The sequence below is a fragment of the Seriola dumerili genome, unplaced genomic scaffold, assembly GCF_002260705.1.
Source record: "Seriola dumerili isolate Sdu_G_001 unplaced genomic scaffold, Sdu_1.0 BDQW01000283.1, whole genome shotgun sequence".
Lineage (NCBI taxonomy): Eukaryota > Metazoa > Chordata > Actinopteri > Carangiformes > Carangidae > Seriola > Seriola dumerili.
Genome location: NW_019174538.1, coordinates 1,298,079 through 1,319,832, shown reverse-complemented (window position 1 = coordinate 1,319,832; position 21,754 = coordinate 1,298,079). Strand labels below are relative to the sequence as shown.

The 21,754-nt window shown below is 40.5% G+C and overlaps 2 protein-coding genes across 2 annotated transcripts; both read left to right on the top strand.

Moving 5' to 3' along the window:
* The first annotated feature begins 3,152 nt into the window (after window positions 1-3,152).
* Window positions 3,153-14,120, top strand: LOC111230744 (interleukin-17 receptor D-like). The gene is made up of 12 exons (XM_022757575.1): window positions 3,153-3,279; window positions 6,803-6,887; window positions 7,809-7,967; window positions 8,411-8,529; window positions 10,302-10,425; window positions 10,688-10,726; window positions 10,817-10,962; window positions 11,108-11,182; window positions 11,797-11,863; window positions 12,349-12,495; window positions 12,661-12,833; window positions 12,937-14,120. Exons 1-12 carry the CDS (start codon window positions 3,157-3,159, stop codon window positions 13,462-13,464), a joined length of 1,785 nt encoding a protein of 594 aa, XP_022613296.1. The 5' UTR covers window positions 3,153-3,156; the 3' UTR covers window positions 13,465-14,120.
* Window positions 14,121-14,560: 440 nt separating this feature from the next.
* Window positions 14,561-21,446, top strand: sars (seryl-tRNA synthetase). Its single transcript, XM_022757584.1, has 11 exons — window positions 14,561-14,731; window positions 15,798-15,868; window positions 16,019-16,099; window positions 16,228-16,386; window positions 17,106-17,249; window positions 17,482-17,637; window positions 18,126-18,347; window positions 18,546-18,675; window positions 19,106-19,263; window positions 19,498-19,627; window positions 20,373-21,446. Exons 1-11 carry the CDS (start codon window positions 14,596-14,598, stop codon window positions 20,525-20,527), a joined length of 1,542 nt encoding a protein of 513 aa, XP_022613305.1. The 5' UTR covers window positions 14,561-14,595; the 3' UTR covers window positions 20,528-21,446.
* The last annotated feature ends 308 nt before the right edge of the window (window positions 21,447-21,754 follow it).

The following is a 21,754-nucleotide window of genomic DNA, read 5'->3' as shown; positions in this document are numbered from 1 at the left end:
ACATTTCTGTTCTCTCTGTTCAGTGAACATTGTCGGATGAAATTCTAGGATCCGTTGGTTAATTTGGCTTCTTATATTTCATGATGGGCTGAAACATGATACAAGGAACAAAATATAAGATTTTTTTCATGTAATTTTCTTGCAAAACTGATTTCTACGATTCATATTCAAAATGCAGCTGTAGCTGATGTGACTGTGAGCCAACTTCTCATGCCACTGGGCAAAGTAGAAACAAGTCAACGCCCAGAGTCATGTATTTATTATTTTTATTTGTGCCTCCCTCTGTGCAAAGTCGTATTTCATGTTCTTCACTATGGCAGACACTTTCTTGCTTGCATCTTTATTCTGACTAAATTCTTCAAACATGAGCCCTCTCCCTCATAATTTACACGGGCAGTTATTATTTTAAAACTCACTGAGCACTACAATTCAAGATACAGATGTGAAACACCTGGGCTACCAATGATGGGCTCTGCCCATAAAGATGAGTCCGACCTGGACTTTTCCTGCATTTAAAAGTCACGTGAAAAGTAACTGAGTTGTGCTTTTTCGCCTGAAGTCTCACGCAGGTAAAGTGGTGCTGGCTGGTACGAGAAAGAACAAGCACATCTTCCCTGCCAGTCGCTGGGAGCCATACGACCCTGAGAAGAAATGGGACAAATACACAGTGAGAATCTTTTTTTTTTTTTTGCTAAATGTCGAACACGCTTCATTTTCAGCAGTAAATTACTTCATTTCCCTGAAGGGAACGTTCAAGGTCCCATCTAATCTCAAACCTGATCAGTCTGCTAAAACACTGTTTTTTCCATTTTAATTTGATTTTCATGGTAAATCGACTCTTTTCTCAGTAGGAGGCAGCTGTTTTTAAAGAATCTGATAAACCAGCTTAGTTTAGTTTAGTTTATTGATTTTATTTAAAAGGGACAACGCAATTTAACACAGTTCCAATACAAAGCGTTTATAGCTATTTGCTAATTTCACACTCTTGCCACTAGTGGGGCTTTTACATGTGCAGTGTAATTAAAATAGTCGTTTTACATTATCATAAAACCACAATACACTACAGATATGAAATTAGAGTAAATACTATATGTATACTGAAATGCATTGATTGTGATGTACAGTCTAAGAACAGACAACAACAAGAACAGAACAAACAAACTGACGAAACAATTAATAATGTAATAAATTTAGCTTAAGATGTACAGTGGAGCATTTAGCCGCCAAAGAGAGATCAACTTGAACTTAGATTCAGCAGGTGGACAGAAACACAACTAACTAATTAACTAATTAATTGTGTCCATTACGGCCACGTCTACTGGTTCTTCAAAACAGGTGTGGCCAAAAACACTAGTGAAGCAACACAGAGTGTACGACCTGAGGCAAAAAAGAGCGTGAATACACGGAGAGATAAATAATGGTGTTCAGAAACAGAGGATGATTAAACTGCCATGAAGCCACTGATGTTCATGATTTGGAAAGAGAGACCGTGTCGTCAAGCCTCCTCTACCATCCTTGATCAGAGAGGAGAAATGCCATTTGTCAGGTCACAGAGTTGTCCGTGACTAAAGCTCCCGGCTTCAGGTTCACGTTCGTGAGTGAAAACAGCAGGTTCACAACTTGGAGCATGAAGTCCCGCTGCCAGAAATCAGCAGGCCGATGTAGCAGTAGCATTGTCAGTACGGAGGACCAGAGACGTGTCGTCAGAGCAGCTCCGCACTGCCGACACTCGTAAAGAGAGAAGGATTTAACATGAAGTTAGATGTGAAAAGAACAAATAACTAATATGAGAGGTGGTCATGTGACAATCCTGGTGATATTAGCATAATAATATGATAGAAGGTGTTGCTGCATCATCAGGTGTAACAGAGGATGATGCATTAAGAACCTGAGACAGCTGAGTGCACAGTCATAGACTTTCCCAACTTTCTACTCTAAAGTTTCTGTGCTGAAATTTGACTTTAAATCTCTTTTTAAATATATATATGTATATATATATATATATATATATATAATATGCTGAGCACAATGTTAATTTTGCAATAAGTAATATTGATAAAATTTCGGTGTCATATTTACTCCAGAAGTCATTATGATGTGAGGTCAAATAAGGGTTTGCCCTGCAGAGAGTCTGTGACTCATGACAGGTCCGGACCACTCATGAATTCTGCACATGCCTGACAGAACTACTCCAGTATTTTTTACAGTGAAATAAATCTTCAGTCAAAACCTGTGTTCATGTCCCAAAGCAGTAAATGATAAAAGTATTTATTTCCATGGGGGAACTGGATAAGAAACTGTGTGTGTGTGTGTGTGTGTGTTGCATTTTGAGGGAGTGAGTCCTGGTGGAGCTGCCAACTCTCTTGCATGGGCACGCTACGACATAGCAGTTTTGGTCATGATGTGTGTGAGTAACCCCACATTTTGTTTTCTTTTTGTTTTTCAGATTCGATGAAACGGCTCTCCCCTCCTCTCTCTGGAATCTCTTGTGCAAACTCTTTGTTGTTAATTTCCATCTCATTTTACACTGTTACACCATAGTTCATTAGTGCTTTTTATCAAGATTTGATAAACTATTGATTCATGATTTTACTTGGTATTTGAAATACTAGTTTTTTCCCCAAAGTGATTTGAATTACCAATGCAATGTTTCCTGTGAAAACAAGCCCACATCCATATGTATATAGCTCAAAAAACATATTGCAGCATCTGTGCTTAATAAAAGGAACCTGGACTAATGACTAAAGCTTTACTGCATTTGGCACCAACACTCCTGTGTGTGTCTGTTGAATGTGAATATGCTCTCTTTGATATCCTAGTTGTGTTTGAAAGCGGAAACTGTCTCCTGCTCCCGAATCACGAAAAGAATCCAGTGTGGCTTCGAAACTGTTAAAACATGTCCAGTGAGCTCGCTGGCCGCACCTCCACCCATAGCCTACAGACACCACACCCCTCAACGTCCTTCTCCCTCCTCCCTCGCTCCTGTCACTCACATGGCGCTGAAGACACAACAGGTTTCACTTTGCGACTGCTGGCTTCTTACAAGTCCAGGTCAGTGAGGAAGTGTGTAATTGTATATATATATATATATAAAAATGTGTGTGTGTGTCCGTGAGTTTTAGGTCATCTGGACAATGTCATGCTGGCTGTAGCAGCATGTGGAGGGCAGCTCTAGTTTTGTACCAGTTCTTGACACTCAGTCAGCCTCTCTGGGCTCAAGATGATGTCGCAGGCGCTGCTTTCACTCCTCAGGATTGCAGTCTGGACTGTATCCGACAGGTGAGCCAGTTTACACCTGCTCTACGTTTACCGTGCTCTGTGGAAGCTTTGTGCTACAGTTTTGTGTAACATCGATTTGTATTAGGGTGTCTAATCCAGGAGGATTTCTGTGTAGCCAAACTAATAAAATGTTACAGCTGACATGGAGTAAACTACTGGTGAGGTCTGCTCTGCTATAAAACAGGCTGTGTCTCCTCCAGCTGCATCTGTTTATTTTGGCTGTTACGTACAGTGGAGGAGCTCAGACAGAAAACCTACAGTTAATGTTTATGGTTTAATGTCCATTAGAAAATGTTCTGAACATTTCTGAAACTGTGCAAACATTAGATTCGTGGGGTCTTTATTCTGCCACATTGTCTGTCCTCTGTCTAACACAGTAGTTTTGTCAAATTGGGATATAAGCGTTATCCAGAAACCTGTGGAAAAATTATATGTGAAATATACAATGCATCATTATTCGGTTGTAAAAATGTCTGAAGATAAATCTTAACAAGTTTAGAAAATTAATCTTTGCTTTTTTTTTTTAATGTGAATTACTAGAAAATTACACCTGATCACAAAGGAGCAGAAAAAAAAATCTAATTCCTTGGTTGATCTGGTTATAAGCTGGAGCATGTACCTCCAAGCCACATCTGCAGCTTGTGATGAAAAAAAACAGCTTTATTTAGGAGGAGTCACAAGTTGTAATCAACAAGTGTAAGTCTAGAAAGATCTGTTTCATCTTTAAGCGGGAGGCTTCATGTTTTCCTAACAGAAAACAGCAGGGGCTTGAGTATTTACTACTCTTTCTGAAAATTCCTGTTCCTCTGGAGCATGATATTTATGCCTCTTCACTGAGGAAAGGTTGTATTGCAAAGCCCTTTATTGCCCACATCCTGTATCTACAAGAGGCGATAAAACATCCACCTTTGCTGAAACTTGTAAATCAGGCTCTTGTGACACATGATCTTACCTGGTCTTTCTCAGATCTGTTTGAAATGACATATAGTTCACATAGACTCAAATAGGTTACTCCAGGCAGTAGATTATGATGCCGTCGCTTGTGTGAGCCTCTGTGTGCTGCAGCCTGTGACAGAGAGTCGTTAACTTACAGAAACAGTAAGTCGACAGAGGAAGAATGCGAGGTTGCCATGTTGACCTGAACTCTAAGGTTATAGTTTTTTCTTTGGCTGCATGTCAACTTCTTTCATTCTGTGAATAGAGTAGGGTTTTATTTTCATTTTTTAAAAAACAACAAACCTCTTTCGTCTCTTGTGTGGCTACTGAGTGTAAACACACACACACACACACACACACACACACACACATACAGAGTTGTTAAAATCTTGCAGGTGTTGTCTTTTCTGATCCTTCACTTCTCAGTTGTAGCATGCATGCTAAGCACGTTGATTATGGCATCTCATCAGTTTGCGTGCAAGTCAGTATTTAGGCCACTGAGACTTCTGACGGCTATTACCTCACTTGACAGTTTAACTACCTTTGTGTGAACCAGCATACACGTGGGTGCATGCACACACACACACACACACACACACATAGTGTTTCTCTCTCATGCCTCAGGCAGACGCAGCATTTCTTCCTCTCATTTTCTCCACCTGTTAGTCTAGTTAAGGTCTCTAAACCTGCAGGGCAAGTTGTCAGTGTTTATCAGAGGTGGAAGACGTACTCAGACCCTTTTACGTAAATAAACAGCAATGAAAAAAATACTCAAGCACAGATAGAAATCATTCTATACAAGTATTATCAGCTAAATGTACTTAAAGATACAAACATATAAGTACTTGGTTCCTGTTGCTGATATATTATGTTTTACATTATTACACTGTTAGTTCTCATGAATAAAACTAGTCCAGTGGTTCCCAGCCGAGGGGTCGGGTCCCACCAAAGGGTCATCAGATAAAGCTGGGTCATGAGATGAAAGAAAAGATCGTAGTCATTTTTCTTTTGTCATTCCTCTTCCTGTTTCCTGCTGTTTGTGAAATATCTGATAACAGTACCACCCTGGGCCTGGACCAGTGATTTAAATGAAACCATGTGAGAGGGTCAGAGAGAGAATAATTTGGTTGAGCTGCAAACAACTGGCAGACATCTGAAACCTGTGACAATGGGCCCCCAGATACAGATTTTTATTTGAATTTGATAGTTTACCCCACATATGTTTTTTCATGTAAAAACATGATCTGAAAAGTAACCAGTATCAGCTGCAGCTGGTTTCTGTGTTGAAACAATTACTGTCACCTGTTTGCCCCGAGGCAGCTGGAACAAATACATATCAAAGAGATTTACCATCTCTTAGAAATCCTGTTCTGATTTATCAGTATCTGAATGCGTCAAACTGATGTCATGTGAAAACTTTTAACAAACTAAACGTCAAGTGAGAACATTTAGTCAAGTACAGTTTTGAAGTACTTGTAATTCAATTTCATATTTTATACTTCCACTACATTTTAGAGGGGTACATTTGACTTTTTCCTTGATGTGACAGCTGTTAAAAGGAACCACATTTTCATCATTAGTATTGTTTATGATTTCCCATAAAAGGGAATTCACGGCTGATAGAGGGTTTGAGCCACTCGTGTAAGTGTCTGCAGATGTTTGGAAATAACACAGACCCTTACTTGATCTGTACTTGGCTCATCGTATACTATATTCCTCTTCAAGATCATGTACTGTTTATTTATGCCTCCGCATCAGCAACAGGTCTAATTCTAGGTTGAATTATTTGTTTCTTAATGTCTTAAACGCTTTATAGCACAGAGAGAGAAAGAGCAGAATAAAAGAAGGAGAAAACAAAAGAAACTAGAATTACCACCTCAAACCCCTGAGATATCTCTATATAAGATATCATTATTTTCTATGAAATAAAGTAACTAAAGTAAAACTGAAATAAAATAATAAAGAAATGACAGTGAAGATAAGTTTTTTCTAACAATCTGAAAAGACGGTGTCATTTGAAGCGTACTCCTGCTTTTACATTCGGCCCAGTTGCCAAGAAGTAGAAGTGCATTTTAAATTGACTCCCAACAGCAATGGAAAGACGTCCAGCTGGGTGAAGGAATGATGGGATTTCCCTCGTTTTGAAGCAGCCATTGAGAAAGCTATGTTGCCTGAGCGCACCCCTCTTAAACATTTCCATAAACACTTCCTTTAATGATGTTATTATCAGCTTATTTCTAGTTTTATTATTTGGCACTTAGCTTATGTATTTGTTGTTGCTATTAAATTCCTAATTTCCCACTTGTGTAAGCAGAGTGTTCTTTCTCTTTATTGCGTCTGACCCAGTCGTTTGTTCTCTTGGCAGCTGAACAGTGAATGTTCACAATCATGAGCTAGTTTACAGCAACTCTAACGTAATGTTTAAGTTCAGGTCAACAAAAAACCTGTAGCTATAAACAGTGTTTTTATTGTCCTTCCTATGTTCCTTCATGTCTTTAAATGACCTTTATTTATTTGGGTTGTTCATCACCTGACACAAAACACGGAGTTTCTTTGTTTGAATTCATTATTACTGTCTCTTCTGCAGGGAAGGCCAGAATGTGAATACTGCAGAATAACCAGAAGTGATGTCAAGCAGGCTCTGGGTTTTAACTCTGTAGCAGCATTTGGAAGTAAGTCTGATCCAGACAGGCTGCACCGGACCCACAGCCAATCCTGCAAATGTCTGCATTCCACCTAATTACACTCAGAAACTGTGTTAAAACCCAGAATGCACTTAGAAATGCTAAATGTATTTTGGCAGCTGTGAGATGTTCACATTGCACTAAAGGTCTCTATCCTGCATGCCCTTAACCTGAAACCGTCATACTGTTTGCACTCCATCATAGCGTTTAAACACAGGTTAGCTGAAAGAGCCAAGGGTATAACAAGTTTTCACTGCTGAGGTCATAAACACAAATGACAATTGTCTGTGTTATTACAATGAACAGCAGATGACAGAAGAGAAACTCCAGGTAATCCCATGTCAAATATTTGTCTAAGTTCAACCTTTAGTGTGTGTGTAATATACGTATATCAACTACTGCTGGATGGATAACCATTAAACTTTGTACAGATACTTGTCATCCCGTGAGGATGAAAACCACAGACTTTTCCTTTAGAGTCACCGTCGACATTTTCCATCAGCCTAGGCTCAACTTTGTGTTTAGTGCTTATTAGTAAATGTTAGCATGCTAACACTATAAACTCCCCACTGTTGAGTGCTGGCTCACTGTGGGAGCTGTTGGGTTTCTCTATAATATTTTAAGGGCTTGACATTACCCTGTAAAGTACCTTGAGATTATGTATCTTATGATTTGGTGCTGTACAAATAAAATTGAAGTAAACAAAGATGGTGTAACGATAGCTAAATGTTAGCTGCTGAACATACGTAGGTTAGCAACTACAGCCTCACGTAGCTGTAGACTTGTCTTGCTTAAATATCCAGTTTGCTTTGCATTATTGAATGTCTACTTATAAACTGCCAATAAATTATTACTGAAAATGTCTTAAATACTTTCACATCATGTGTATCTGTTGTTATTTCTCCTCAGGTTGTATACCATGGCCGTGTTTTGAGTTGCTAGGAGACATAGACACTAAAATCTGCCAGCACTACGTCCAGGCGCCAAATGAAGTGAAGGTTGAATCTGTCCATGAGCCGAGCCCAACTTCTGAGACCATTGTCGTCTCCTGGAAGCCCAGTTACTATGGTTTGTTGATGAGGGCTGACTACTGAACACTCACATCTATTTTCAAACCAGTCTCAGTTTGCAGTTGTTATAAGGACACGTAGCGTTAACTTTTAAAATCCCAGCCAGCTTTGAAACTCATTCATCATGTCAGATGTCATGAGTTACCTCCCACGAGGGTTTGACATTAACTAAATTTATTTCAGGTGACTTTCAGTGAATTATTATTGAGAGGTAAATCGCATGAGAGAAAGCTCAGCTGATCGTCCCATGTGACAGGTGACAGTGTAACAGACTTACATGTTAACTTGACCGTGCTTAATTGACCATGCACTGAACTGCTGTAGCACGTGCAGCACGGACATGTTTTTGAAGTTGGAGTATGTATATGTGCAACTTTGATGATGGATTGCCACTGAGTGTGTGACACTGATTCCACTCCGTCCCTGTTGTGTTTGCTGCAGGGATCGCCTTCCTGCGAGGCTTTCAGGTCTCCCTCCAGGTGTTGGGAAGGTCCACTATTGCCTGTCAGCTTTTTCTATTCCAGCGTAACCTCTCCCTCCCAGCCTCACATGCTCAAAGGGTAGGAAGGGCCCCACTCACTTTGGTCTTTGGCTCTTTTTCTTTCTTTTTGTCTGTCTGGTATGCTGTTTGACAACATGAATTTTTATTAGAACCGCAGAGTTTCTCTGGTGTTGACTCGCAGGAAGGAATGTTGCAGTCAGTTAGTCAGACCCACAATTTATGACCTGTTGATTGCAAAATTACATATGCTGTATTTAGTGTGAGATCACAGTGGCATCATCATCCCCAGAACTGGAAATACGATATGTCTTTATAGTAAACAGATGTAAAATTTACACTGAAGTTGATCCAAAAGCTGTAAAAATCATAAGTGTTATTAATGTTGCCTGTCACTACGAGCACGTCCTGAAGAAATTTACGAGCCATCACATCAAACTCCATTTGGACACGCTCACAACAATGGGCAGCAGTCAGAATCCCACACAAGCACAGGCAGACAAGCAAGCTCCACACAAACTGGTGATGGAGGTGGAGCAGCACATGGGCTACTGATATTCAAACCACATACACATGAAATCCAGTAAAAAGAACATGGAAAATTATTGTGCGCTGTGTTTAGTTTGCTACTGTATTAAAACAGTTTATGTCACACACACTGGATTTCCAGGGATAAAAATATTCTTGATGAATGTGGGTTGTTATATTTATGGCCCAGTTGTAGGGATATTAATCCAGACAACATTACATATCAGGTTAAACTCTAACTCGGCCATCCAGATCTCCAGGATAACCCGGCCTCAGTTTAATTACAACAGGATGTTTAGGGTTCTAGTATCATTATATATGAGTTTGCCTTAGCTTTGACAATGAGAAGATTTGTTAAATAATGTTACAAGTCAATGGTACAGTCCAAACACTGTTGAATAAAAACAATATTCAATACTCAAGCTACATGAGTTAACCTAATCTAGACCTGTTAAATTTGTTTTAAAAATGGCTGCTCCTTTACTGTTTAATATTTTATTATTATTATATTATTATATAATATATTATTATTTAATTACCTATCATTTTCCTCCTCATCATATTGTATTTACCCATTTCTGATCATCAAGTATTGCTGTTCACTTACTTTATTTCTGTTTCTTGTGTTCCTGTACCTCCTGGAAAAGTGTTACGACTGTTACATGTAAATAACCAAAAAGTACAACACATAAACACAGTGATGTAGGTAAACAGATCAGAGTATAACCAGTCACAATCTTCAAGAAAGACAAACAAAAGGAAATATGAAGCAAATAATCACATGTTACACAACATATTAAGTCAATATTTCACATTGACACTTTTTTGTTTCTTTATTTTTAAGGAATATCAAGTATTCTCATTTAAATCCTGTGGATCTTGTCACGAGTGAACATGTTCTTTGAAAAGATAAAGACACAAATAGAGACAAAACCAGTTTTAAGATTGAATACAGGATAGAAAAACAAGACAGGCTTGAAAACAGAGCAAAAAACTGATAATGAGATTTCATATGAGAGAAAAAAATTCTCCTCAACCATTTATAAAGCATCTGTGAAATACTGTGATCTCACTTTATATGTTTTTAATTGTTCAAGTTTGTTTTTATTGTTTTAAAATGTTTAAAATGTTTCAGTTACATCTTAAAGTTGTATATTCAATATATTTCCAGGCTTCTGTGCAGCACTTGTGTCTTAACGGTGCTATATAAATAAACGTGCCTTTATCACCAAAACCTGTGCACAGATAAAAGTGTGCAGCGTGTTTAAACAAAACCAAGGTCATGGTTGCCGCTGTGTTCTGCAGGTGTACAAGTCGGACCCTTTCCCCGGCCTCCCCCTTGGGTCCCAGTATGCTGTTACCGTCATGGCTCTGCCGGTGCCTGAGGAGTGGGAGAAGTTCTACCACAGCGAGATCTTCTCCACTCGCTGTAAAACCCCCTTTAAGCTGTAGGCTAGATAAAACATGCACACACAGTTTCAGTGGACGTCTCAGAGCTCGTGGCTACTTCAGGGAAACCTTTAAAATCTAAATCTGTTGACTTGTTTACAGTACATTCATACATACAGTATATCTCATGCTCTGTTGTCAGGAAGCTTGTTTAAACAGTGCACTTTTTGTTTTTACTTTCGGTGAGACTATTTACAAATCAGTGGTGAATTTATTTTAATATGCACGATATGGTTTTGCAGCATGTGCAGAGAAGAACGGTCTTGAGCAGTGCAAAAAGGGTGAGAGAAAAATAAACTTAATTAAATGTTTAAATGTGTTTTTCCTATGATCAGCTTTACATCTGTTAATATTCTACGGTCTGGTTGCAGACTGGTACCCTGAACATGTTGAGGTCCAGCAGGAGGGGACTGCTATCAATGTGACCTTTAACCTGGCTCCCCCAAACCTGGGCATCACAAGCTACTTTTCACTTTGTTACGCAAATGGAATGAAGAAATACACAGCTATAACACCTGTGAGTGGGTTCAGCTTCTGCAGCTTTATGTTTATTCTGTGGCTTTGTTTTCATTAATCCCTTTCTTCCGTTACTTACATTAAAGAAACAGTTGATCATGAAGCGAACTTAATAATTGTATTAACCATTAATTCAATTTCCTTAGAATTTCACCAGTAACAAAACTCACCACAGCTACCAGCTGGATGACCTTCAAGAAGGAACCAATTACACTTGTGAGGTAAAGTAAGTGGTGGCTCACCGATGGCTTAGTCCTAACGGCAGTGGCCTACACATGTCACGCCCTCTCTCTCTCCCTGACTTTCCTGTCTCTCTCTCACTATTGTTCTCAGAATAAAGGCACAAATGCCTTAAAAATAACTTTTAAAAAAAGACACAAAACACAATAAACCAAGTTTTTTTTTTTTTTTCAAATTTTCAATAGATATTGTGATAATATCGTTGTCATGAATTCTTTTGACCACAGTTGAAAGCTCAAGAAAAAGTCTGAACTTTGAGTTAAAGCCTCACTATTCAATGTATTTATATACATACAAAAAAGTATTTGCCCTTAGGAGTTGATGGAGACCAAAACAGAGCTAAAAGGAGAGAACATCTCCACCTATATTCATCAGATGGTCAGAAACACAACTCCATATAAATGCTGATGTTGTTTTGTGTCTAAACTAGGCAGCTGTTAGCTAACATGTTTGCTATACTTTAATTAAGGTGATGCTGATGTTGTGTTTACAGCTTGTTGCTCTATTGACCAGTTACTCATGTACCATTTAAGGTTATCTTGTCAAACTACATTTTACAAGGTGATGAATGAACTCTATATTTCTTGTGTAACAGATTGCAGCTAATCAAGTGGATGCAGTGAGGAAACCATTCTCTATTCAGGTCATGCACATTCAGAAAGGTAGGGGAGGTTGTTTTGTTGCTGCTGATCCCTAGAATCAAAGTCACATGTTGGTGCTATGGCCTTACTCTTTGTTGAGTAGATGTAGACATATTAAGTGTCTGTTGGACCGTATATACAGTCTACAATGTGCTGGACACAGTATTTAATACATGTGTCCAACACGTGTCTGCATGCTAATAATAGCACTAAAACCAGGAGGCAAGTAGCTTAGCATGAAAACTTGGCCTGTGTACCTCCAGAGTTAAAAACTATCTCTATCAACACTTCAGAAATAAACATTTCATTTGTTTAATCCATACAGAACAGAAATATGAAAATATTTTTGGCAAACTGTGACCAAAGATCAGTTATTTTAGCTAATCTACTCCCAGCACTACATAATTGGCTCACAGACATAACAGTGATATTAATCTTTTCATCTAACGCTCAATAAGCACTGTCACTGATTTGTCATGTAACCCCCCCCCCCCCCCCCCCCCCAGACGGTGCCTTGCCGCTCTCTTCCACTCTCTCCTTGGCGCTGATGCTTCCTCTGTGCCTGGCTGGGGTGGCCATACTTGTGGTCTTACTGTCTGTCTTCACCAGGAGAAGGTCCAAGCTACAGATGAAGGAACTGGACATAAAACCAGGTGCAAAGATGAAGCGAATGTTTCTATGTTTATATTTCATGAAGGCTGATTTGGTAAATCATGGTAATCGTTCATTTTAAACCAAGATACAGGGATGAGGTCTGTTTTTTCCATTGCCGGGAGTGTGTGAAATGCAACCAGGTTCTTTTTTTGACATCTATTCAGATATTATCAAGCAACATCAGGAGAACGGGACTCAGGAGGAAATGGTATCATTACCTAGAACCAGGCTGACCCCGCCTCGTCTTCTGATTTGCTACAGCAGCTACGATGGCCCCGCTCATGTCAAAGCAGTCATGCAGTTAGGGGCCTTCATACAGCAGCACATGGCCACTCAGGTAATGGACATAACTTTAAGGACCATTTCTGTAACAGTTTGCCAGTGTGCTAGTGATTATGTCGTCCACAAAATTGGAGTTAAATATTCTCTTTTCTTCCGAGGTGTACCTGGACCTGTGGGACTCTCTGAGCGTGGCTGAGGAGGGCAGCATGGCCTGGCACTGCCAGAAGATCCGGGAGAGCGACTTTATCTTGGTGATCTGTTCTCAGGGCCTTAACCACAGACCTGAGTCTCCAGAGCCAGAGAGCGACGATGAGGATGTGGAGGCAAACAGGGGCTTGAACTTTGGGTCCAACACATTTAACTCTAATGCAGCCGTCCAACTTATTGGAGAGGAGGTGGGCCGAGCCAAAGCCAGAGGTCAGGACCTGTCCAAATACATGGCAGCCATTTTTGAGTACTCTGAGGAGACAGACATCCCCACCGAGCTGAGGCTGGTATCTCACTACACACTGACAAGTGACTTACCGCTGCTCTTCTCCCACCTCCATGGAGTGGCTCTGCACAGGCCTGGGGGTTACCTGAAGATAAACCACATCTCCGAGGAAGGTTTTGCCAAGTTACCAGCCGGAGCAGCTCTGCAGTGGGCTATCTATGAGGCCGGAATGGCAATGAGGGCCAAAAGATAACTGTGGAAGGGGGGGGACTAAATGCCATGAATTAATGGTAATCCTCAGCCCAGTACAGTAGAAACGTTGGCCTGAAGGTAGGTAGGGAGTTGATGATGGCAAAACACTTCCCGGTTCACTATCTGGCCAGACAGGAGAAGCTGTGATCTCACAGCTAGAGGTTGACCAGTACACCTACAATCCCTGCTGATGTGCCCTCAAGCAATCAACCAACTAACCACATCTGACTCAGCTGTGCTGCAGTGGTAGAAACTGTGCACTTTGACCTCTCAAGTATGTAAACATGCATCATACGTGTGTGTGTTCAGGAAGGATTTGTATAAAAGAACATCCAGTAATCTGTATAATGTCAGTAAAGCTAAATGTATTTGACATTTTCTGCTCATGTTATTACAGTGTCATGTAAAAAAGCCACTGTGAAATTAACCTTTGTAATATTAGCAATGTCATCATCAATCAATCATATTAATCTCAGAAATTAGTCAGTGAAGTTATTCTGTAAGAATGTTTACCATGAAGTGCACATTGAACATTGTATACATGCATGTTTACAGTCATTCTGTTTTTATTTATACATGTGAGTATCTTATATATGAATAACAATCAATCAATCACTCTATATTTTTTTAATTTTCAGCTGACGTTGGGTTACACGTGTGGATGCATGCTGTGACCTGTCTCATATTTTATGTTGTATTCCATGTCTAATAAAGTCAAGCTAAAACTCGTTTTCTAATAAAATGCATTCATAGCATTTACTGCATATGTGTTTCTTTCCGTTGATGAGTGAATGGATAATTCTTAAGACATTTTCCTGGTGCTGTAGGTTGCCAGGCTACGTGAATTCACTTGAGAATAAATGTTGTTATGTCTGTGTTAACGAGACTGTAATCTCTCAGTAATCACATCTCAATAATCTGGTCAATTCAGACAAACAGGGGAGTTTTTATTCATGAAAGCTTTTACAATAATTCTGAGATAATAATGTCGTTAACTCAGGAAAAACATTGCAAACATTTTTTTTCTCAATTAAATCATGTAATATATCCATGAAGTGAATGCACTGCGCTTCCGTATAGACGTCATCGTCGCGAGCTCATTCAGCCTCTCTCTGACAGACAGCGTGGAAAGATGGTGCTCGACTTGGACCAGTTTCGTACCGACAAAGGCGGCGATCCAGAAATCGTCCGTGAGATTCAGAGGAAGAGGTTTAAAGATGTTACTCTCGTCGATAAACTGGTCGCCGCAGATACAGAGTGGAGAAAATGTAAGCGCCGTTTCATTTCCCTTTCAGTCGTAGAAGCTAACGTTAGCGCGGTGGCTAATGATGCTAATGTTGCTGGAGCTCACGCCCAACTCCGTTCAAAATCTGGCCATTTTAATTCTTATCATTCTAATGCAGCCAGTTGTTACAACCCATCAGGGATATTAAAAGACTTGTCATATTTTTAGGACACATTCTTCTATTCGGTATATTGAAATGAAAAAAAAAAACCTTTGAAAATATATTTTTAATAATGATATGTCTTGCTGTCTGTTGTGCCACTGCAGTAGCGAAACGGTCGCTACACTGCAGTGGACTGCGACTGATTTCACCATAGAAATAGTAAATAAAGGGCTGCTTGGTGCATTATGTCCATGCCGTATTCATCAGTATTCACTCTTTTGACAGTATGTAAAAAAAAAAATACCTCGAACAAGTAGTGAATGTATTTCAATAAATAAGCAACAATTTATGGCCAGATTTGAATGGAGTTTGGTATGATGTTCTCACAACAGGAAAAGAATAGCACGAAGTGGGGCTAATGTTAGCGCAGCTAGCTCCATTCAGCAAATGCAAGTGAGCCATATGGTTGTAGTTAAGCGTAGTAACTTGGGATCCGGGTTCTAATTAAAAGATACCAAGCACTAGTTAACCACGCGTTCCCATTATCTTATTGACAGATTTGATGCTAAGTGTTGGCTAACGTAAAGGCTGAGTTAGTTTAGCGGTGCCGGGTAATAACGTGCAATCTGATGCAATCCCAGCCACCAACATGTCAAGTCAACCTCGCCCTGCAGTGTAGCTACAGACACTGTCATTCAGATCCAGCCTGATATGATTAATAAGTTTATTAGTGCATTCTTGACCCTATTTAAGTGACAATGATAGTTTGTTTACGTTTTTATCATATCATGTTTTTGAAACTATGAAGGTGAGCTGCTGCTGATAACAACCCCTGTCACCAGGGCACTAGTCCTGCTACTGCAGCTCACACACACACACACACACACTCTCATAAGGTTAGCTCAGTCCCATCATGCACTGATGACTGTGATTTACCCCCTAACAGGCCGCTTCACTGCAGACAACCTCAACAAAGCAAAGAACCTCTGCAGCAAGAGCATTGGAGAGAAAATGAAGGTACGGAAACATCATATACTCATTGACTGAAAAGGCTGTGGAGTCCGAAGTAATGAGTGAGAGAGCAGAAGTCAGTGTGTGTCCAACATAATTTTAATTTTTGAACAGTTTATTTTCATTTTTTAACACCTCTCTATGTTGTGAGTACAGAAGAAGGAACCAGTTGGGGATGATGACTCTGTACCAGAAGAAGTACAGAACCTGGAGTCCCTAACAGCTGAAACACTATCGGTATGACTGTCTGTTCTAAACACCTGTATGGCTGTATTTTTGCATAAACAGACAGAAGTTAAAGCCTATAAATCTTCTTAATTTCTTTTTTTTGCTTCTTCTTCTTCTTTGTCTTCTTTCTGTGTCAGGCCTTAACAGTAACTCAGATCAAGAAGGTGCGTTTATTGGTGGACGAGGCCGTGGAGAAATCTGACAAGGAGAGGATAAGGCTGGAGGCAGAGCGCTTTGAGTACCTGAGGGAGATCGGCAACGTTCTGCACCCATCTGTACCCATCAGCAATGATGAGGTGGGTGGTTTGAAACAGGCAGATCTGTTGATTACATGACTTGGATTTAATAATGTATGTTATGCATTGGACAGTGCCGGAGAAGGAAACCAGTGCTCATAAAACGGCACAAAACTGCAAGATTAAACTTTGCGAAAGAACATGAAAAGAGATCTGATGAATATTAGCAGCATGTTCTGTGGTCAGATGGCACCAAAATAATTTAGTTTGGCTCTTATAGGGTCCAGTATGGTTGGTGTGAACCTGGTCAGGACTACCACAGTGACTGCCGACCATGAAGCATGAGCTGTGTCTCAGTTTAGGGGGCCGTATCCTTCGAAGGCTGCGTTTTAAAACCGATTGTGTTACAGTGGGGCGACAAGGCTGTCTTATTTCAAGGGCTCCTTCAAATGCAGCCGGGAAACAAAGGATGCAAGGGGCAAAACATGGCAAAACATCTCTCCGCAGATTTGTACAAGACTGGTCCATGCTGAGGAGGATTGAATCTGTCATCGAAATTAAAGGCAGACATAGAAAATATAAAGAAATAAATAAAAGAATGTCTGACCCAAGGTTCCAGGTCAAGAGAGTTTGAGAAGCTGGAACCAGACACTCACTTTACTTGACAAATAACTAAACATTTCTCAAAGTTAATGTAAATTATTTTCTGTCAATCGACTAATTGGCTTCTTATGATCATATAATAACTGATCTTATTTCCTCTTGCTTCCTCCTGACAGGATGCTGACAACAAGGTGGAGCGTACCTGGGGCGACTGCACTGTCCAGAAGAAGTACTCCCACGTTGACCTGGTGGTCATGATTGATGGCTTTGATGGAGAGAGGGGAGCAGTCGTGGCTGGGAGCAGAGGTTACTTTTTGAAGGTGAGTTCAAATATAAGCTCTGACACATGTATGGAAACCCATGCAGTGCACCAACAAGTGAACCAGCGCTGACAAGCACAAACAGGCCATTTTTTTCCTTTTCTCCCTCCAAAATAACATTTTTTACTTGTACAGACGCACCCAAAGAACCGTGATCACCCTTTTGCTTCCTGACCCACAAATCAAGAGGCCAGCTGATCAGTTGTTTTTCCCTCTCCTGTGTTGCGTTTAGGGGCCGCTGGTGTTCCTGGAGCAGGCTCTGATCAATTACGCCTTAAGGATCCTCTACAGCAAGAAGTACACCATGCTCTACACGCCGTTCTTCATGAGGAAAGAGGTCATGCAGGAGGTCGCCCAGCTCAGCCAGTTTGATGAAGAGCTTTACAAGGTAGAGAAACTTCTGCTGCATTTGTCAACTTTTTCTGTTAAGTTGGATTTAACTTAACAAGGTGTTGTCATGGATGTGACTGGAGTTCAACCTCAGCTGTGGAGAAGGATGCTCTGTCTTGCAGAGTCCTGCATATCGCAACAATGAGCAGCGTAAGACTGAAGTGATATTATTTAAGAAGTGTGGAAATTCAACCATGTTAGTAGCATGGGTTTGGAATGAGATGTTCATGTGCTCACATACTTTTGGCCATGATTTGTAGTTGTGGCGCTGCCACCTAGAGGCCCTGACAAAGAGCTGCACTTTGTTGAGAAGCAGCAGCAGCAGCAGCAGCAGCAGCAGCAGTAGTAGTGGCACACAGTTATCAGACTCTAGACGCTCCACTGACGGCCACTGTACAAGACACTGAACATCACAATGTTGAAGCTCACTCAATGGATTTCTGTCTATCTTTCCCTTTTCTTTAAACCCTCATGTGTTTACGTCAGGTCATCGGTAAGGGCAGCGAGAAGTCAGACGACAGCTCCATAGATGAGAAGTACCTCATCGCCACCTCTGAGCAGCCAATCGCAGCCTTCCTGAGGGAAGAGTGGCTCAAACCCGAGGACCTGCCCATCCGCTACGCCGGCTTCTCCACCTGCTTCAGACAGGAAGTGGGCTCCCACGGCCGAGACACCCGCGGGATCTTCAGGGTGCACCAGTTTGAAAAGGTCACAAATTATATATTATTGTCAGTCAAATAAAGAGATAGTCACTTTTTGTTATCATCCTTTTTGGGAATCAGAATTGACTTTAAAACATTCAGATGTGTCTATGATTTTTCTTCTGGTGTATTTGTAATTTTTAAATGTGTAGATGCCTGAATTGATCCATAAACTTTCTCTCTCTCTCTCTCTCTCTCTCTCTAGATTGAGCAGTTTGTCTATGCCTCCCCACATGATGGCAAATCATGGGAGATGTTTGATGAGATGATCGGGACGGCAGAAGAGTTCTACCAGTCGCTAGGAATTCCCTATCGCATTGTCAACATTGTCTCTGGTTGGTCTGACACACTCGTATCCCTACCCCCTTATGTATGCAGCTGTTGGAAAATATCTAATAAACAGAATGATCTGACTTGTCTTTTCCAGTCAAATAGTAACGCAAACTTTGAACTTTAACTTGAAAGTGAAGAATTACTCTAAAAATACAAAGCTTTTTAATGCTTTGTTTGTGTTGCTGCCACCTTCCAAGAACGGTTGAGATTAGGCAAAATAGATGGATAACATTAACAAGTGACTTTGTGGTTTGAAATGTTATTTTTGCATTCAACAAGATAACAGCAGAGTGAAGCTTCAGGTGAACACTCTACAAGCTGACAAACAAGTTGCCATCTTAAGTCCCTCATTGGTGCAGTTGGTACATTAAGAGCTTGCTCCATGAGAAGACATGAACTCAGCTAACTGCTTACGTCTGAATGTCATCGCAGGTGCCCTGAATCATGCAGCCAGTAAGAAGCTGGATCTGGAGGCCTGGTTCCCCGGCTCAGCTGCTTTCAGAGAGCTGGTCTCCTGCTCAAACTGCACTGACTACCAGGCCAGGCGCCTCCGCATCCGCTACGGACAGACCAAAAAAATGATGGACAAGGTGAGTGCTCGCTTCCAACGCAGCTGTGCATCTCAGCAGGGGCGTTAATGTAGCCAGGCCTCACAAGATGCTGATGCAACCTCAGCTGTTGTCAGGAAGTGAGTGGAGTTCCAGCCAGTGAACTGAGATGTGGGTTCTTTTCCTCCACAAAGGAATTTTTTTACTCTGTATTTTAAAAAGTGGCTTTATTAACTTCCTCTTAACTAACCTCTTTCTCTGTTAATGTTAATGTAGGCGGAGTTTGTGCACATGTTGAACGCCACCATGTGCGCCAGCACACGTGTGATGTGCGCCATCCTGGAGAATTACCAAACCGAAGAAGGCATCATTGTTCCAGAGAAGCTCAGGGATTTCATGCCTCCTGGTAAGATGCTGGAGTGGTTTCACATCTGTTCGTTCAGAAAGATCACACATAGCTGACAGGAAGCATTTTGGTCAGAGAAGAAATACCAAGTGAATAATTAGGAGAAAGGGAATTTTAGTCCAAGGTGAGTTTATGCTCCTAATATAGGATGATAATGTATACTGTTCAAGCACAATGTAAAAAACTAATAAGTAATACAAGGTCACTTATTAGCTTTTTTGCCAGAGTAAGATGAGAGGATTGATACCACATTTATGTCTGTGCAATGACTATGAAGCTTTAGCCAGCAGCCAGTTAGCTTAGCACAAAGACTGGAAGCAGAGGAAAACGAGCCTGATTATCACTGAATTGTAACTCTGAATTGTGCAAATTAACACTTTTGTTTAATCTGTTTGAAAACTGAAATGTAAAAACAACAATTTGAGTTTTAAATGTGATTATTGTTGTTTTGACAGAGCCGGGCTACTTGTTTCCCCCTGCCTCCAGTCTTTATGCTAAGCTAAGCTAATTGTCTCTTGGCTCTAAATTCATATTTAGTGTACAGACATGAGGATGGTGTTGATCTTTTCATCTAACTCTTGGCAAGGAAATGATTTGCTTCTCTTGGCAGTAGAAGTATATTTTCTTTGACTGTTTGTGGAGGTTTTCGCAGCCTCACTATTACACACACAAATGTAGGTTACCCATGGAAGACCTATGTTGTTTTTTTTGTTTAGAGGCTTGAATGTATTTTTCCCTCCTCCAGGTTTGACAGAGATCATTAAGTTCGTCAAGCCCGCTCCTATTGATCAGGAGATGTCTAAAAAAGCAAAGAAACAGCAGGATGGAGGGAAGAAGAAGAAGCAGGGGGGAGACCAGCTGCCTAATGCCATGGAGACCATGTCCGTCAACGACTCATAGACTCCGGCACACGAGGACGGTGTTGCTTCACCAACCTCATAGATAGAAACAGATGGACTAGAGCCTTGTGTAATGATCTGGAGTCATTTTGTGGTTTCTCCCAAACATATATGGTGAAGGTGAGAAATAAAGGCACCTAATGTTATCCTTATGTTATAGTGAAGGCCTGGCTCTATCCCATCTGTGTCTGTCTAAGAGGATGGTGTTATTCATCTCAGCTGTTCCTCCCCTCATTTCCATAAAGCAGACTAAAAAAGGGATCGCTCTGTGCTCTAACCATCCACAGTCCACTTCAGAGTCCACTGACCACCTGTCTGTCTGTCTGTCTGTCACTTTCTCATCTCTGCAGCAACACTGAGCCTAAAATGAACAGATAAGACTACTTGAGCTGTCTGAATCACGAGTCATGTTTTCAGATTCAGCAGCGACATTTCTCGCTTAACATCCTACGACACTTAGTAGTTTCTGTGACTGCTGTGTAGCACAGATGAACCACTGGTTGCGTACAGGTACATGTTTGCGCCCAGCTGTTATTACCATTGGAAAAAGTGTGGTTTCCAAATGTTTGGTAGTTTCTACAACTGATCACTTACTGTGTGGAATTGATATCAAAACCCGTATCTCTTCTGTGATTACTTCATGTCTGAAACGGCTTTAAAGTGAAATGTAAAAACCTTCCTTGTGAAAAAGGATCAGGTATTTTAACTGTCTGTTTTAGGCTTCACTTCATGTTGTCTCTGACTACAATCATCATTTTCCACTGTTGTTGCTTGATGTCATTGTTGACCCATAATGCTGTTCTCTAGCTTATGACTGAGACATTGACATTGTATTTACTTGCTAATATAAAGATATATATATGATTGAGCATCGATGAAGTGGCACTCACTGTAAACAAATAAATACAGTTGATGTGGAAGTGTTTTTCTGTGTGTGTGGTTTTTTGATGAGTCTACATTCCTTTTAAAGTTTTAAAACTGATGTATATATAAATTCACACACTATAACTTAAAGGTCTCATATTGTATAAAATTAGATTTCCATGTCTCTCCTGAGCCTCTCCTCTGATTGGCTCACCTACCTGTTTTTGCTAGAGCTCCAGAGAGAAGCCTGAAGGAGGGGAAGTAAAACTACATTAAGATGGTTTTTGGTGCTTAAATCCACAAATATATCTTCTTATGGATCAACACTTCAAATAAAACATTAGCAAATAGTAAAATATGGGAA